The 18,731-nt window shown below is 39.9% G+C and overlaps 1 protein-coding gene across 3 annotated transcripts; it reads left to right on the forward strand.

Moving 5' to 3' along the window:
* The first annotated feature begins 12,277 nt into the window (after positions 1-12,277).
* MPZL2 (myelin protein zero like 2) lies at positions 12,278-17,605 on the forward strand. 3 transcript variants are annotated; one of them, XM_043995186.1, is made up of 5 exons: positions 12,278-12,628; positions 13,925-14,091; positions 14,380-14,590; positions 15,459-15,650; positions 16,120-17,605. In XM_043995186.1, the coding sequence occupies exons 1-4, from the start codon at positions 12,574-12,576 to the stop codon at positions 15,608-15,610; spliced, it is 585 nt and encodes a 194-aa protein (XP_043851121.1). In that variant the 5' UTR covers positions 12,278-12,573; the 3' UTR covers positions 15,611-15,650; positions 16,120-17,605. The 3 variants fall into 3 exon arrangements, with proteins under 3 accessions (XP_043851121.1, XP_043851122.1, XP_043851120.1); XM_043995187.1 differs by having other exon boundaries at positions 15,459-15,606; XM_043995185.1 differs by having other exon boundaries at positions 15,459-17,605.
* Positions 17,606-18,731: the final 1,126 nt, after the last annotated feature.

The raw sequence follows: 18,731 nt of genomic DNA on the forward strand, positions 1-18,731 counted from the left end.
GCATAAGGTGTAAGAAGACTGGAAAAGTAGGAGGGAGTTAGGTTATGAAGGGCTTTGAATGCCAAACAGAGCATTTTGTATTTACTCCTGGAGGCAATAGGAAGACACTGGGATTTACTGAGTAGGGGGTTTATATAATTGGGCCTGTGTTTTAGAAAAATCATTTTAGAGGCTGAATTGGAGTGGGGAAAGACTTGAGGTAGGCAGACCCACTAGCAGGTATTAGTACAGGTGTGAAATGATGAGGGTGGCAAATGTCACAGTAGAGAAGGGGGAATATTTGAGAGATGTTGCAAAGGTGAAATTGACAGGCCTTATCAACAGACTGCATATGCGGTAGTGGTGGTGGTAGACAGTGAAGAATCCAGGATGACGCCTAGGTTGAAAGTCTGAGGGGCTAGGAGAATGGTGTTGTCCTCTACAGTACTAGGGGCGGTAGAAGGCAGGTGGGTGGAGGGAAAGGTTTAGGTGGAAAGATAATAAGTTCATTTTTGGACATTTTAAAATGTTTGGTGGATTTCCACTTCAAGATGTCTGAAAGACAGTTGTAGGGGAAGCTAGGTGGTGCAGTGGATAGAGCACCAGCCCTGGAGTCAGGAGTACCTGAGTTCAAATCCGGCCTCAGACACTTAACACTTACTAGCTGTGTTACCCTGGGCAAGTCATTTAACCCCAATTGCCTCAAAAAAAAAAAGAATTAAAAGAAAGACAGTTGGAGATGTAGAAGGTGTAGCAGAGAGAGATTGGGGCAGGAAAGGTAGATTTGAAAATCATCAGCATAGAGTTGGCAATTAAATCCATGGGAGCTGATGAGATCACCAAGTGAAGTAGTATATACAGCAAAGCTTCTTACACTGTGGGTTGGGACCCCATATGGGGTTATGTAACTGAATGTGGAGGTCACAAAAAATTTGGCAAAAGTAAAAGGTTATATATACCTATTTTTTTCTTTCTTTTCTTTTCTTCTTTTTTTTTTGTGGGGCAATGAGGGTTAAGTGACTTGCCCAGGGTCACACAGCTAGTAAGTGTCAAGTGTCTGAGGTTGGATTCGAACTCAGGTCCTCCTGAATCCAGGGCTGGTACTTTATCCACTGCACCACCTAGCTGTCCCCTGTATACCTATTTTATATACCTATATACCCAAGGTCATGTGAAAATTTCTCAGGCAAAAAGGGGTCATGAGTGGGAAAAGTTTAAGAAGCCATGGTATAAAGGGAGAAGAGAAAAAGACTCTAGACAGAACTCTGAGGGACATCTACTTTAACAGTGTGTGATTTGGAGGAGGATCCAGTAAAGGAGACTGAAAAGGAGCAGTCAGAGAGAAGGAAAACCAAGAGAGAAGGGTTTCCTGAAAACCTAGAGAGAAGAGACTATCAAGGAGGAGAGAATGATCAATAGTTTCAAAGCCTGCAGAGAGGTCAAGGAGAATAAAGACCGAGAAAAGGCCATTGGATTTGACAACTAAGAGAACATTAGTAATTTTATTCAAAATATATTTAATGTTTTATTTTCTCCCAATTACATGTAAAAACAATTTTTAACATTTGTTTTATAAAATTTTGAGTTCCAAATTCTCTCCCTCCCTTTCTTCCCTTCTCCATCATTGAGAAGGCAAGCAATTTGATATAGGTTATACATGTTCAATCAGATCATTAATAACTTTAAAGAGAGCAGTTTTGGTAGAATGATAAGATTGAAAGCCAGATTGTAAGGGTTTAAGAAGAGAATAAGAGGAAAGTGGAGGTACCTTTTTGCAGGAGTTTAGCTACAAAGGGTAGAAGAAATAGAGGATGATGGGTAGCAAGGATAGAAGGATCAAGTGAGTGTTTTTTCATGACAGAGAAGACATAGGCACGTTTATAGGCAGTAGGAAAGGAGCCACTAGAAAGGGATAGACTGAAAATAAGTGATAGAGTGGAGATGAGCGGCAATTTGTTGGATAAGATGGGATGGAATGGTATTACTTGAACAAGACTTTTAGACTTAGGGTCCTTGGTTGTCTCCATCAAGGTCTGAGGGGAGATAATGTGAAGATGGTGGGGATGGTTTAAGTTCCTTGGAATATGCTATTTCTTGTCTTTCGTTCAGGGTGCTTTGCTGTGTCTTCCAGGCTGGCTTGCCTATCCTATGTGTGGCAGTTTGTAGGGATAGCTGGCCCCTTCTTCATAAGAATTGCCTCCCCAGATGATGGCTGTTGAGTGTGAGGCTGGAAGCAGCTTGAAGCATATAGAGATGTTTTATAGATGGTTCTGGTTTGCTAATCATATAATAAGGAGACAGACTAATAATTGGCTGTGTAACCAAAATTGAGGTACATTCAAAGGGTACTAGTCAGTCATGGTTAGTCTTTTGGCTCTGGCTCTTTCTGGCTTGGTTGGCACTAGACAAAGAGAATGAGCTGTTGTGGCCCTCTGGGTAGGGAACAACCTCTCACCTGGAGTTGAATGAATCTAAGGGCACTTGGCCCTTCTGTTGCTTCTGTCTCTGGTGTGTCTATTTTCCCCCTGCTTTTAGCTTAAGGAGACTTGTGAGCTTCAGAAGGTCATGAGAACAAGGCATCAGAAGGTTCAGAGCTGGAGTGCAAGCCTGATTTGCCAGAAGCCAAATGGTGAGAAGTAAAGTCCTGAGCAATCCACCTGGCCCTGTCCAGCATTAGGAGAGATGCAGACTCATTCATTCATCCATTAGCCACAACACATTTGGAAGTGAATTTGGTGGGGCAAATACTATGTAGAAACAGCATTATGTCTGAGCCTTCTCTTCCCAGGAAATGAGGTGGTATGGGGAGTGTGCTCCCAGGGATCGGAAGGGAGGGAAAGGGAAATGTTTGTATTTTTCTTTCAGCTATATCTTTGCAGTAAATATATCTTTGTAACACTGATGTTAACTGGCTAAACAGAATTGTGATAATCATCACTGGAAGGTAACAGGGAAGGCTGGGTTCTGGGGAACAACCCAGAATGGGAACTCAAGCAGATAGCAGTAGATAAAGACATCCTTGATCCTTTGAAGGTATTCCTAGAAGCCTGAGAAAAATATAATTAGCCTTCCTCTGGAAGAAAGAGACCAGAGCTTTGTTACATTTTTATCCCCTGAAGTATCTAACAATGGGCTTTATACATAGTAGGGGGGTTCCACAAATACTTATTTACTGACTGAAGTTTGTTAATAATAACAGCTCACTTTTATGTTGCACTTTTGAGTTTACAAGTGAGAAGTACATAGTTCATAGTTCAGGAAATTGAAATTCATTGTAGTTAATTTTTGCCAATCATCATACAATTAATTAGTAAGTGGCCTGTGACTTTATTTTATTTTCTGTTTTGAAGTCCTTAATCAATGAAGAGAATAATTTTTTTCACTTTTGAATTTTCTCCCTCTCTCCTCCTCTTCCCCTACCCATTGAAAAGGCAAGAAAAAGTTCTAGATTCTCTCAGAGGGATGCACTTCCTTCTCAAGCTTATTTACAGGTGAGGAAACTGAGGCAAACAGGGTTAAGTGACTTGCCTCAGGATCACACAGCTAGGAAGTATCTGAGGGTGGATTTGAGCTTAGGTCTTCCTGACCTGATCAATGATCTTGCTCTGCAGAGTCTCAGCTTTGGATTACTCCTATCAACTGTTGCCTTCATTCCTACTCACATGCTACTCAATGAAACTAGAGAAAATCATGAAACCATGCTGACTAGGTTCACTACAAATTTATGTTACATAATCTAAACCAGGTCCTCATTGTGGCAAGGCCATTGTTGTATATCTTCCTGATTGACTTGTTGCTCCACTCATGACAATGGCTTTTCCAAACTTTTTTCCATCCCTCTTCAAATTGTCCATAGCTTCCCTTCCTCCCACTCTCTCAACTGAGAACTTTGCCTCATACTTCATTAAGGCCATTTGCTGAGAGTTCCTTCTTCTCCCCTCCTCATCTCATCTTAGATCACTCAGATGCTTTCTGTAACTAAGGTCTCTTCCTCATCTCACATAGTGGCTTTTCTTGCCAATGCAAATCTCTGTACATACACAAATGATCTCATTCCATGCCATCTTCTCTAGCAGATTTTTCTCACTATCATCCAGTTTTTTCCTTTATCTTCAACTCATCTCTGTGTAGTGGCTACTTCTCTACTGCCTATAAATGTGCCTATCTCTCCCCCTTTCTCAAAAAACCCTTATTTGATCCATCTATCCTGGTTAGCTATCATTCCATCTCCTTCTCCCTTTTCTGGCTAACCCCCATGAGAAGACTGTCTATAATTAATACCTCCAGTTTTTTTTCTTCTTACTCTTTTCTTTACTCTGACTACATTGTGTTAAAAACTCATCATTCAAAAGAAACTGCTCTTTCCAAAGTTATTAATGATCTCTTAATGATCAAATCGAATGGCCTTTTTCCAAGTTCTTATCCTTCTTGATCTTACAGGTTTTGACACTGTTGAACATTCGCTTTTTGATAATCTCTTCTCTCTAGTTTTTTTTTTTTTAACAGTACTTTACACTTGTTTTCCTCCTACCTATTTGTCCAGTCCTCAGTCTGCCTTGCTGGAACTATATCCAAGTCACATCCACTAACAATAGGTGTCCTCTAGGGCTCTGTCCTGGGCCCTCTTCTCTTCTTCCTCTTGGGACATCTTGGTGATCTCATAAGTTCACATAGGTTTAATTATCAACTCTATGTTGGGGTTCTCAAATATTATTCCACCTTATCCTACCTCCGAATTTCCAGGCTCCCATATTGAATTGCCTATGTCCCATAGACATCCTAAACCCAACATGTCCAAAACTAAACTTATCTTTCCTCCTAAACTTTTCCCTCTTCCTAACTTTCTTATTGTTGCTGAGGATACCACCAACCTCCCCAGTATCCCAGACTCACAATCTAGGCATCATCCTTGACTCTTACTTTCTCCTAACAGTCAATTCTCATTCACTGTACTTTCATAACATCTTTGTATACACCCACTTCTTTCCTCTGACACTCCTACTACCCTTATTATGCAGGCCCTTATTACCGCATGCCTAGACTGTTGCAATAGCCTGCAGGTGGGTCTGCCTGCCACCAGTATATCCTCTGAGAAAGTGATCTTCCTAAAGTACAGGTCTGACCCAGTCATGCCCCTACTCAATCAACTTCAATAGCTCCCTTTGAACTCCAGGATAAAATACAAAATCCTCTTTTTGGCGTTCAGAGTCCTTTATAATTGCCCCCCTCCTAAATTACAGTCTTTTTACACTTTACTGACTCTTCTGCCTAATACTTTTCAATTCAGTGAAATTGGACTTCTTACTGTTTCTCAAATAAAAGACTCCATTTTCCTCCTCTGGGTATTTTCACTGGCTATTGCTGCTCATGCCTGGAATTCTTTCCTTTCTCATCTCTGTGTCTTGGACTCCCTGGCTTCCTACAAATCCCAGTTAACCTTCTCCATGAAGCTTCTCCAGATCCCCGTAATGCTAATACCTTCCTTCTTTTGATTATCTCCAATATATTCTGTATATATCTTGTTTCTATATAGTTGTATATCTTGTAGTTCTATATAGTTGTGTATATCTCGTTTCTATGTAGTTGTATATTCTGTAGATAGTTCTTTGCATTCTGTCTCTCTCCCCCATTAGACTGTGAGCTTGAGAACAAGGATTTTTTTTTCTTTGTATTCTTGATACTTGGCACAGTACCTAGCACATACTAGGCACTTAATAAATGCTTTTAAACTGACTGTCTCTTCTCAAGTGCCTCATAGCACACTGCTTTGACCTTTCGTTTATACTTATTACTATTTCCTTTGAATTACAGCTACCTGTATATGTTGTCCCAACTTTAGAGGATAAATTCCTTTGGAGCAGAATCTGTATCACATCTATTCTTGCATTCCCAGTCATTGCAGTCTCTTGCACAAAGCAGATTCTTAGTAACTGCTAAATTGAATTGAGTCATTGTCAATAACATCTGGATCCCCACTGTGCCACTGTACTTAAGATTTCATTTCTTTCACCATGCTCTGTAGGTTGGCAGCTTTCTGCCAGGCCTCAGAGGGGAGAACTGGGATTCTGTCAGGGCCTTTCTTGTGAACTGGGTGTTGCTGGGTGTGGATCTAGGAGCATGAACTCTGCTGAGGAATGGAAAAGTGTTGGCAGGAGGTCCATAGGACATCAGGCTACCTGGGGAGAGGATCCTGGATTCAATTTTATGACAACAGGCAGTTTGTTCTCTTTTTCCTGTCTGGTTCCCCCCACCCCCGTCCTGCTGGCTTTCATTCCAGCTTCCCTGAGTTCTTTGGTAACTTTACCTCTTTCATCAAATTTTTTAACTCACAGCAGAAATCAAAACTACTGCTCCCTGCTCTAAAACTACATTTCAGTGAGGTTTAGAAAGCCAAGAACATATAATTTTCTAAGTCCTTCTCTTCCTAACTCTCTGGGGCTAAATTCTCCTGACCTACATACTAGAAAGGCTATCTTATCTTCAAATCACCTTTATCACGGTCATCCCCCAAAGGATGATCTCTGACCTAGGATGTAAAAACAACCTTGTGGAAAGGGGAAAAGCAACCTTTCTCCAGAAATATCCACACTTAAGAGGAAAAAAAAAAGGTATTCTTGGGAAAGCAAGGATTTTCATGTGAGTTACTGTTCTATTTGCTCCCAATCCTAACAGCTCTCTGGAAGCTTAAAAAAAAAAAGTGTGATCCTTTTTTGAAATGTCTGTTCCAGGTTTTCATTCTTCCTTTTCCCACTTCCCTTCTTTAGTTCCTCTTCTATCTTTTCTTTCTTTCCTTCTCCCCTGTAGTTTCTCTCTCTCTTCCTAGATCATTTCCCATTTTTTTCCTCTTTTATCTGTTTTAAATTCTTACTGACTTGCTCCTTTCTTATTCTCCTGTAATAATTGACTATTTTCTCTGTTCAAGTAGGAGACTAATAATTAGTCACCAGGAGAGTTGATAATCTTAGGATTTGGAGACTGTTTTTGATAAGAGTAGATCTCCAGTCAAACTCACCTCTTAGCTGCCCAGTGATCTCTTTGGTCTCCCTCCTATTATTGTTTTTCTTATGCTAGCTCATTTACTTATTACAACAATTCAGACTCATTGCCTTCTTGAAAAAAAAAGTATTTATTGATTTTTTTTGTTTTGTTACATCAACATAGTATCCCATGTATTCTCTCTCTTTTTCCCTGAAGGCCATTCCATATGATAAATAGTGGGGTGGGGGCAAGGGTCGGGGAGGGGAGAAGGTGTTTAGAGGGGAAAAAAATCAGTATAACATTGCTACATTGAGAAAGTCCAAAAACATGTGCAATGAATAACACTTGTGGACTCCTAACTCCACCAAGGGATGGGATGGGGGATGTCTTCTCACATCTCTTCATTTGAGTCCCCTTTGAACTTTATAATTTTGATTTTTTGGTGTCATCCTTTCCATTTACATGGTAGTCACTGTGTATATTGTTTTCTTGTCTCTGCTTCATTCTGTATCAGTTCATGTATCTTTCCATGCTTCTCTGTATTCATTCCATGCATCATTTCTTACAGTGTAGTAGTATTCCATTTCATTGATGTACCACAATGTGTTGAGTCATTCCCTAATTAATAGGTATCTACTTTGTTTCCAATTCTTAGCTATCATAAAAACTACTGACATAAATATTTTGGAATATATGGGGACTTTTTCTCATCAATGGCTTCTTTGGGGTATAAGTCCAGTAACAGAGTCATTGATTCAAAGGGTATGGACATTTTAGTAACTTTATTTGCATAATTATAAATTGCTTTCCAAAATGCTTGCATCATTTCACAGCTCCCCAACAATATATTAATGTGCCTATTTTTCCACAATCTCCCCAACATTGATTGTGTCATTTTTGTCATTTTTGCCAATTTGCAAGTTATGAGGTAAAATCTCAGAGTTGTTTTGAGTTTCTCCTATTATTATTAATTTGGAACATTTTTTCATGTGGTTGTGAATATTTTGCAGTTCTCTTGAGAACAGTTCATATACTTTGTCCATTATCTATTGGGGAATAGCTATTAGTCATATGTATGTATGTATGATATACATACATAATATGACATATACATGATGTAGGAGGCAAAAAAGGGGTTAATAGAAAAACCTAAGGTCCAAGCTCTAATTCAGATATGAGCTCTAAAAGGGATTCAGACTCCAGTTAATGGATAACTTACAAGTCAGGATGCTAGGTTCTCTTACCCAAAGAAATCAGTACCCATAATGGGAACAGAGGGAGCTAGGCCATGAAGACCTTAAATAAAATGACAAGGCTATAGAGATTCTAATGAAAAATGAAGGTGTTTTGAAACTAAGCTGGGGAATAAGAAAGAGACATGCGCAGAAAAGGACAAATTTGTCCCCAGATTCACCTTATGACATGTGAACCCCCAAAACACACCTCCACTGAAAAAGGTACCCACCTCTGGGGTTGTCTTAGGACCCCAGGAACTCCAAGGTGGAGATTATTATAATGAGACTGATAAACCAATTTATCTATACTATAAATATAACTGTCTTTTCTTTCACTATTTGAGAGATACCTTTCCACTATTCTGGTTCTCTCCCTGTGGTCACTCACAGTATTGTAATAAAACTTGGGAAACTGAGTCCCTGAGTCTTGTAATTCTTTTGGGACAACTCACAATCAATTTGACCCTAATTCCATCCCATATCATACATACATACATTATTATAGCTGCATAGCTCCACTTACAGCGTCCTGTCCTGATGACCTTAGTCCCTCTGTCTCTTAGTTTTTTGACCTGGCACAGGTAGTTCAGAGCCTACTTGCCTTGGCATCAGCAGTTCTGAGGTATGGGAAGTTTAGAGCTTTGCAGCACTGGTGTTTTGGGGTTATAACCCCTGGTAGGCTTTTACTCCTGAAGGGCTGTGGCCAATATCATGTCCCTGGGGCTGCTAATATGGCCTTACTGGAAGTAGTGTGGGAGGCTGGGAAGGAGTAGTTCAGGGTCAGTAAGTATCAGTTTCTGGATTGCTTTTTTTTAACCTTCTTTTGGATTCTTGGTGTTCTAGACCATGGAAACAGCTAAAGTTGTTTTATTGGTGCATGGTTTCTGTTTTGGAGAGGTTTGAGAAGTCATGGCGATTGAAGAAAATGACTAGTTGCATCTTGTTTTGGTGACCCAGATGTTGACTCATTTTCCTTCTAAACATATATGCACCTTTTCTTATTCCCATCCTCCCTCAAAACTCCTTTTGTGAAGCATTTTCAATTTTAACTGGCACAGAACAATAGTGGGCTTTGTACTAGAGGGCCAACATGGGTATAGTGTGAGAGGACTCTCCACAATGATACTGGACATCTCTTTTGAGGTCCTTTTTGATCCATACCACATTTTTTTTTTTGATCCATACAACATTTTACAACTGCTTACTTGTGCCCTACTCCCAGGTCCACTTTATCATCCCAGTTCCCAAGGGAATACTGTTTGGCATTTGTGGGGTTCAGGTTACTTTCTTTTCTAGTGCATGGTGGTACTATACTATTCTTTCCTCTCAACTTCACCCCCATTACCAATCCCAGTTGAGTCCCCCAAATGCCAGTATTCCTAGTTCACAACCTGTTTACATCTGTAACTGTGAGAAACAAATTGTAAGAAACCCCATTTAAAAATTTCTGGAACTTAGTGTTGGAGAAGCATAAAAGGCCTTTATTTATACATTCGTACGTGAATGGGCCAACTCCCAAATGGAAATGGCGGTGATCATGGGACTCGGGACCCTTTTATCTCTTAACAGGCTGGCTCCACCCTTCTTCCTCAGTTACAATCTTCACGCCAAGACACTGGTGCCAAACGCTAGCCAACTGGAATTCAGTATAGTCAAAGGGGCAGCCCTCTAAACTCCTCCCTGATGTGACCATCCCTGAGTCTCTCTCATCATGTGATCCTAATTTCTGGGGAGGGGGAGGAAAGGAGCCATTGGTAAGCACCCTTCTCCCAGCTGAAATTCATTGACATTCCCCAGACAACTTCAATCAGCTTTTGAGGGGGGCTCATATTTTTCTCACAGTAACCATCCTACAGTCTCAGAAGAGGGCAGAAGATACCTAAGTGGCTAAAATGTTATTATTATTATTAACCTCTTCCACAAGATGATGGTATTTATTTGAGATTGTAAACCTAAATGAATGGAAACTGCTTTGATGCTTCATATACGGGTGAAGACTTGGCTAGAAAGTAGTTCAGGTGAAGAATTAGGGCTTTAAGTGGTCTGCTAACTCAAAAGGCAGTTAAAGCTAATTTGGCCTTAGGCTCTATGGTGGGAAAAGTGCCATATCTACAATCAGGAGATGTGAGTTTGGCACTTACTGTATGACATTAGGCAAGTCACTTACCCTTTCTGGATCTGTTAGTGGGTTGGCCTAGGTAGCTTCAAATATCCCTTCTAACTAAGCTCTAGCACATCCTTCCATGTGAACTGTTTTGATCTCCATTAGCTCTCAGTGCCCCCTCTCTCACACGACTACCCTGAATTCATTTTATATATACTTATATAGGACATGTTGTATCCCTCATTAGAATGCAGGCTGCCTGAGGGCAGGCGCTGGTTCACTTTTATTTTTGTGCACCAAATGCTTGCTATTCTTTGGCAGACAGTAGGTATTTAATAACTGCTTGTTTATTTGTTGATTACATCATATGACCTTAGGAAAAAGGACTAGAAACCATATGTAGGAAGATCATCAGAGGAAATGGAGATGTTAGTCTAGGGTTACATGATAGCTGTCTTCAAATACTTGACATATTGTTCAATATTTTAAGAATCAAAGTACAAGGCTCTTGAAGGGCTTCCTATTCATTAGACTTGTCCAAAAATGGAATAGGTTTCCTTGGGATCAGGAGGAGGTAGTCACTTGTTGGGAATATAACATATACTTTGGGAAGTGAATCGATTAGAGAACCTGTTAGGTTCTAATTCTGTGTTGTGATTCTACAACCATTGAAATCTGAGATCTTTTTTGTGAATCTTATTTGTCCAAGAGGTAGTTACTAATGTGGGATTAGAGATTAGGAAAGAGAATAAACCTGGAGATATAGATCTAGAAATCATCTGCATTGAGATGCTAATTCAAATATTCGGGAACTGAAAAGATTACCGGAAGAGGTAGTATAATTGGAAAACAAAAGAGAGCTCAGGACCAAGTCTTGAGGACAACCACAGTTAGTGGGTGTCACCTGAAGATCTAGCAAAGGAAACTGTGGAGCAGTCAGATAGACCTGGAAGACAGCAATGTTATGAAAGTCTAAGAGACTGACAGTGTGAAAGGCTGCAGAGTTAAGGAGGATGGGCACTGAGAAAAGATTATTAGAGCTGGCAATTAAGAGGTCATTGGTAATTTTAGAGAGAGAGAGTGGTTCCAGCTGAAGAATGAGGCTGGTAGCCAGATTGCAGAGTATTTAGAACAAAGCTTATTAAACTGTTGGTCAAATATGGGTTTGAGTAATTGAATGTGTGTGTGTGTGTGGGGGGGGTGGTTTCCACTAAAAATTTGGCAACAGGAAAAAGTTATGTATACCTATTTTATATAACTATATACCTGGGGGTTGTGTAAAAATTTCTCCAGCTAAAAGGGGGCTCGAGTGAGAAGAAGTCCTGGTTTAGAAGAGAAGATAGGAAGTAAGGCACTTACTAAAAGATTTCTCAAAGAGTTTAACTGAGAAGGGGAGAGATATAACGACAGCTAGCAGGGATGCTTGGATCACGTGAGGAGGAGGGAGACGGTTAAGTTTGTAGGTAGCAAGGAAGGAGCTAGTAGGGAGAATCTAAAAATTAGAGTTAAGATGATGGTAGAGACAAACTGCTGGAAGAGTTGGAAGTGGTTGGAACCAAGGATACATAGAGATTTAGTGCTAGGTGAGTTCAGGTGGCAAATAAAGCCATGTGACAATCTTCTTTTAAACCATGCAGTCAATATTTGGATTGGATCTCTTGCCCAAGCAGGAAACATTTGGGGTCTGAGGAACCCCAAACCTAGTTCATTCGGGGGAGGGGCACTTTTGAACCTGTTCCCAATCTGTATTTAGCCTTAGGCAGTGTATGCTGTCTATGCTTTGGGAAGCGGAATAACTGCAAAGTAGTGTACAGGAATTATTTCAACATTTGCTTCCCACCACACCCAGAACCTGTTTTAAATAGTGTGATGCGGGTTAAACATAAGAAAGGCTGAAACATTTTTCCCTTTACTTGACTCCACCTCTATTTCAGAGGCTATCTAGGGGCCAGATTAAGCGAAAAGCTAAGAGAGGATCCGCTCAGCTTGGGTCCTTTAAGCAGACAGCAGTTTTAGAGAGGGAGGGAAGAAAAGAGGGAAGTGTTTCAGAGGCCCCACCTTTCATTCCTGCCGAGTGGACAGCCAGAACTAGTATGAGTCAGAGGCACCAGAGCTTAGATTCCCAGAGGTGAAGAGGATCTTAAAAGAATTTTCCCTGCCGTCAGAATCCACTCTTTTGAACACACTGCTCCTCTCTTACTCTTGGCAAACCTCTGAAGGTCTGGACTCCCTCAGTCTGCCCTTTTTTGGTATCGGGGTGAGGGCCGGGTTTCCCTGATGTATGGCAAGAGCCCGACATGTGCTGTGCTTCTCTTTTGCATACAACTCACAGGTAAGGAACACGTGGGCTTTTATTCTGTCTGTGTCTTCTTCATCCTGCCTTCTTCCTGCTGAAGTTAGTTGGTAAGTTTAAGAAGCCCTGGAAATTTATGTTAGTGAAGCTGAACTACAGTTTTCTTTGGTTTGACTCCATTGAAACCCAAATTAGTGGGTTGGTTTTTGGGAACTGCTTTTGGACAAACAGGTTTAGGTGTGTTCAGGTTGCCAGTGATTCAGATACACTGAGTGCTTTCTGATCTCAGGTTACACATTATTTTCTTCTTGACTATCAGGCTGCAGCTCTGGGCAGGTTTTGGCTCAGTGTATTTCAGGTAAATATGTCCTTGATTTTGTCTGGGACTAAATCCACAGCACTAGAAAAGTTACGGACACGTAAAACAGTGTGGTTTTGAAACTACCTGGTTTTGAACATACATAGTCATTTGGGTATGCATATTCGTGGGAGGCACATAGGAGAAAGAAAGTAGATTTGAAGGTAGAGGAAATGGATCTGAATTCCACTTTCACTAATTGCTTCCTATTTGATTTTGGGCAAATTCCTTTAACTTTCTGGGCTTCAATTTCCTTATCTGAATATTGAGGACAGTAGATTAAATAATATCTAAGATTCCTTCCTGCTCTAAATCCTGTGATGACAAAAATGACTCTATGCAAAATACCTAGTGGTTTAGCAGCTCAGAGCAAATATATCTTAGGATATTTCAGTGTTTATTTAATGAACCCCTAGAGTATGTTAGGAACTATATGGAATACATATAACAAAGTTCCTCTCTTGTGCAGTTTCAATGAACTGCAAAGCAAATGTGATGTCCTTACTGAAATACCACAAAACTTACACCCTCCTGTAGTTAGTTATGTTCTGTCTTGTTTTTATTCTCCAATATTTCTAATTTGATAAATTTTTATTACATGGGAAGTGAGTATAAAGCATGCCAGGCTGCTTCATAACAATGTGACTTCAGTTTTGTTTGTTTGTTTAAACTCGGTAAACTTCTTACAGGGTATAAAAGTGTTCTGGATTCTGGGAATGTGACTAGCTGTAAGTCTGGGAAAAGGGACATCTCTATTTAGTTGCTTGGCCTATCTGGGTTGTTATGTTGGGAGCACTTCAGAATTCCACAAAGATCTACTCACAGGGGTGGGAGGAAAGTGCTTTGTACAGTACCATATCAATGTAAACCATTACTATTAGGAGAACAGTATGGTGTGGCTTAACGTGGTTAGGCAGTTTTTTTCCATAATGCATCACTTTCTTGATCCTTCTCTTCTCCATTGCTTATCTTTGTAGTGGTTTGGCACATAGCAGCTGTGGAAGTTTATACCTCCCGAGTAGTAGAGGCTGTTAATGGGACAGATGTTCGACTAAAATGCACTTTCTCCAGTTTCTCCCCTGTGGGTAATGCTCTTACAGTAACCTGGAACTTTCGTCCCCGAGATGGGGGAGCTGAGGAGTTTGTAAGTAGACTATAATCATTTTCCAGGGAGTTCTGGGTGGGATAATTCATGGCAAGTTCCTTTTGCTCTCTCTGAAATTACTCTTGGAGACAAGAAGAGAGTGAAAATTTCCAGGAGGACAGACTGAGACAGGTAAATGAGAATTTAATAGCTTCTTACAGAACAGTACATGGCAGAAAAGATGAAGCACTTATGGGGTTTAGTGGCATTTCCTTTTAACTCGTACCATCTAGCCAAGTAGGACCCCGTATAGAATGAAAATACTCCTCTGCAATTCACTTTCTCTAGGTGTTTTACTTCCACGAACAACCTTATCCACCAACTGCTGGACATTTTAAGAATCGGGTGGTCTGGGACGGAAATGTTAACCGGAATGATGTCTCCATCATCATCTGGAAACTACAGTTTAATGATAATGGCACATTCACCTGCCAGGTGAAGAATCCACCGGATGTTGATGGGGTGATAGGGGAGATTCGACTCAGTGTTGTACAAACAGGTAGGTCACACAGAGGAAAGTGTACTGAGGGAGTGAGTGGGAGAGCTTTTGGAAGAGGATTCACTTTCCATGATTGCTGCTGGAAAGATTGGGGGCTGGGATGGGGGCTTATTCTTTGGAATGGGTGACAGAGAAGTAGAATGAAGGATTCTGAGGCAAAAACAAATACTTTGGCTCAGATTTGAAAAGAAATAGAACATAGATAAGGCAAAAAGATTCAGAGAAATTGCTACAAAAATGCTGAGATGGAGGGAAATATGGGGAGAGGAAAGGACTATAAAATTTACACTTTCATGGGGGACAGACCAGAAGACAGTTATGAATAAAGGTGACAAGAGCTAGATGGCGCAGTGGTAAAGCACCGGCCCTGAATTCAGGAGTACCTGAGTTCAAATCCGGCCTCAGACACTTGACACTTACTAGCTGTGTGACCCTGGGCAAGTCACTTAACCCCCATTGCCCAGCAAAAAAAAAAAAAAAAACACCAAAAAAAAAAAATAAAGGTGACAAGAGAGCAATGAGGTCTGTGAAGAATTGCTATTTCTTCCCTTCATACCAAGTTTAGTTTAAAATTATCCTCCCTAAAATCAATCAGATAGATGATAAGAAACCAAGATAACGTGTGAGGAGAGAATTGAGGGAGAGGAGGGTTACATCGTTATCTGATGAAGTTAGTGATAGCCTTGCAACCTCAGATAGTAATCTAATCAGTGCCTCCTTTCTATTGTTCCTGAAAGTTTAACCCAGGGGAGTAAGAACATTTTGCATGTAAAGTGGGGGAGATTTATGATGTTGAAAATGTAACCCTTTATATCTTGGGAAGTTTCCATGGTCTGTAGAATCTTAATGTCCTTTTTCCTTTGTGCAGTACGTTTCTCCGAGATCTATTTCCTGGCTCTGGCCATTGGCTCTGCCTGTGCACTGATGGTCTTAATAGTAATTGTGGTGGTCCTCTTCCAGCACTCCCGGAAAAAACGGTGGGCCCACAGAAGTCATGTGGCAGTCGTGACAGAATCGTAAGACTGGGGACTCCTGGGAAAACTTCTAACACCCTCTCATGGTGACTCTCATAGTATTGTTTATGCACAAAGGTGTACCTTACTTTAGTCAAACTAAGTGAAAATTAATTTTAAAAGAACAACAAAAATTAAACAGAACAAAGTTTTCACTTAATTTGGAAGCTGAAATGACCAGAGTTGGGGGATTCCTCAAATTAAAACTGTGTTTATGAAATAGAAAGTAAATGACTGTTCAGTCTAACTGGAAAATAAAATGTAGTAATTAGAGTCTTGACCCAGTATAGGCATGTCTCTAAAGTTGAGAGAAGAAAATAGTTTTGTAACATTTTCCTTCTTTCAAGAATGGAGAATACATATGAAAATGACAGCATGAATCAAATGTAAAATGTCTTTCCTTGTATTGTGTTGTACTGTGTCACTACTCACTGCATGGTATTGATTTGCTTTTGGTTTATGTTAGTAGATAGAAGCAAATATATTTTTCACTTTAGTTTTTGCTTTGTATCTCAGGTAACTGAGAGTTCCCAAGAACGAGAAGCCCTAAAATATGCTGGGATTAATGGAAATTTTCCTCGGCTATTCCAGTACTGACTTACTCAAATCAACTCTGCTAATTCACATCTATCTGTCCTGACATGCTGCAATAGTCCTTTATGAGCCAGTGCAGGACCCTTTTTGAGCAAACACTGCCAGAATGTTCTTATTTCCCCTTTATTAAGATTTTATTCAAATTTAGAATTCAATGCTATCAAGCAGGATGAAAACGAATTTGTCCTTCAAAACACCATAACATTTTCTTCTGAAGACAATGAGAAGCAATTCTTGATATAAAATCTGATATGCAGGTTCTCTATCTTCTGATGTCCTCAATCAAAAGGTGAGATAAGTCTCACAGTTGTTTCTGTGTTTTACCAGAAGTAATTTGAAACTTCAAATTGTTGGTTTGAAGAGAATAATGACTTGCTGAGAAACTGCTGACTACTCAGTTTTAACGTGATTTTGTAACTCTAACGTGCAAACCGAACAAAGGCTCATCTTGAGGCTAGAATCATTTAAGCAAGTTACCACTGGGATTCAGAAGATGATCATTGTAACTCTGGGAGTTTAGGGATAGAAAATTATAAAAAAGGTCCCAAAAATGGTGATGAAAATTTTATGTAGTATCATATATAGCTCTGAAAAAGGAGAAACCTTGCTGAAGTGAAAGAATATTTTTTCATCTGATTTTTTTTTGAGGGTAGGGTAAAAGGGAATTCTAAATCTAGGTTTTATTATGGTTGATCCAGAGTGATGAGGAGAGGCATTTCTTTTATGAACTAGTATATCATTGATTTAAAACAAACTGTAAGTGGGCTTCAGGAAGAAAAGTATCTTTTAAACAATGTCTAATTTTCTGTTTTCTCTCAACTCTAAGCCATAGCAATGTTTAAGGTGTAGACAACACATGGAATGTTTAAGCACAAGAGTGGACTATACAGTTTGACTGTTAGCATGCCTTCTTCTTTAGTAAGCAGATTGGTGAAAATATTTCTTTTAACAAATGAAACTGGTCCAGAGAGATTGCATTTCCTGGGACTTCCAAATGTGCTACTTCAAACTACTTAGACAGCTGAGCCTTGATTTTGACACAATCAACAATTTGTCTTCTTCACTAGCCTTCCAAGAGTGAAGTTTAGTTCTCTGCTTTTTATACCAGATATTTGGGTTTAAATTTCAATTACTTTTAAACCACATTTCATTTTAAAAAGTAAATATCTGAAAATGCCATTATTAGATAATTTTCTTCAGACAGGTGGTCTGGATAACTTACTATTAGTTCTGATTCCAGCAATACTTGTAGCTTGCTTGTGTCTCAGCTGAAACATACAAGGAGAAAATTTTACTTACAATTTGGATATCTATCCTAATGGGCCCTTTTGTATTGTAATTTATTTTTTATTAAGCTATGAAAATTCATGTGAATAAACACTACCTTTAGTAATAAAGCATTTTTTCATTATTATCTGCATACACAAAAATAAAAAAAGTATAAAAAGCATTAGAAATTAGATGGGGGTTGGAGGAAATGAAGCTTTTAACTAAAATAAAAAAGTAAAAATTGCCTCAGGATAAATCATTCAGTGGAGGTGGATATCACTGGATGAATAAACTAGACTTGATTTTTACCTCTGAGCTTTGCTTTCTACAAAAAACAATGACACTGCTTCTTCTTGACTGTTTGGAGGTTAAGGAAGTAATATGTTGCCTGTTCTGTATCAATACTTTTAAACTAAAAGCATAGGCAAAATTGCTAGTTCCTAGGCCTCTAGTGAAGCACTTAGTTAAAATAAGAAGTTTCTTAAAGCCTAAGGGATAGATTGGAAATAGCACTGGGCTAATAATCAGGAGATCCTTGTTTTAGTACCGGTTCTGCCACTTACTAGCCATGTCACTGTGGGAAGTCAATTCTTAGATCCCTCAGTTTCTTCAGATGTAAAATGTGGGAGTTGGCCTAGATACAGACTATCAGAAGCCCCAACTCTAACATTCTATTCTCTAGATGCCAAAACATATTTTTGGTTTCATTGTACTTTCAGCAAATACTCTCATGATCCAGTATTGAACAGAAGGTCTGGAATCAATAAAAATCTGAACAGCGCTTGACATAAGGCCTGCTACTATCTTTCTTTTGCTAGTGATAAACTGCATGGCTAGCTTACTACTGCAGGGGGATAGGTAAATCTCAGTTGCTTTACTTTTTTTAGATGCTATTGTCCTGGTAGCATTAACTCTTCTCGCACCCCTTCTCGGAAAGTGACGACTTCTGATGTAAACATTGTCCTCCGAGGCAAAGGGGTGGGGATATGGGGGTGGGGGTGGTCCTAAGGCCAAGGCGGCAGATGCCTTCGAACACTGACAGATACACTGGGAGTCTACCCCACAGATAGCTCCGGTTCCCTGACTAACATCCACTTGAGGCCATTCTGCCGATCAATAAAGGCCCCTTCCACGCCAGGCTATGACCCTATGCCGCGGAACTCCCTCTGCACATGCAAGCAATCTAGGCTACTTCTTTCTCAGGTAGATGATGAAACAACCGTCTCACTTCTGGCTCTAGAATAGGCGCCTCACAGAAAGTTCAG

Source organism: Dromiciops gliroides, chromosome 3 (assembly GCF_019393635.1).
Source record: "Dromiciops gliroides isolate mDroGli1 chromosome 3, mDroGli1.pri, whole genome shotgun sequence".
NCBI classification, from domain to species: Eukaryota; Metazoa; Chordata; class Mammalia; order Microbiotheria; family Microbiotheriidae; genus Dromiciops; species Dromiciops gliroides.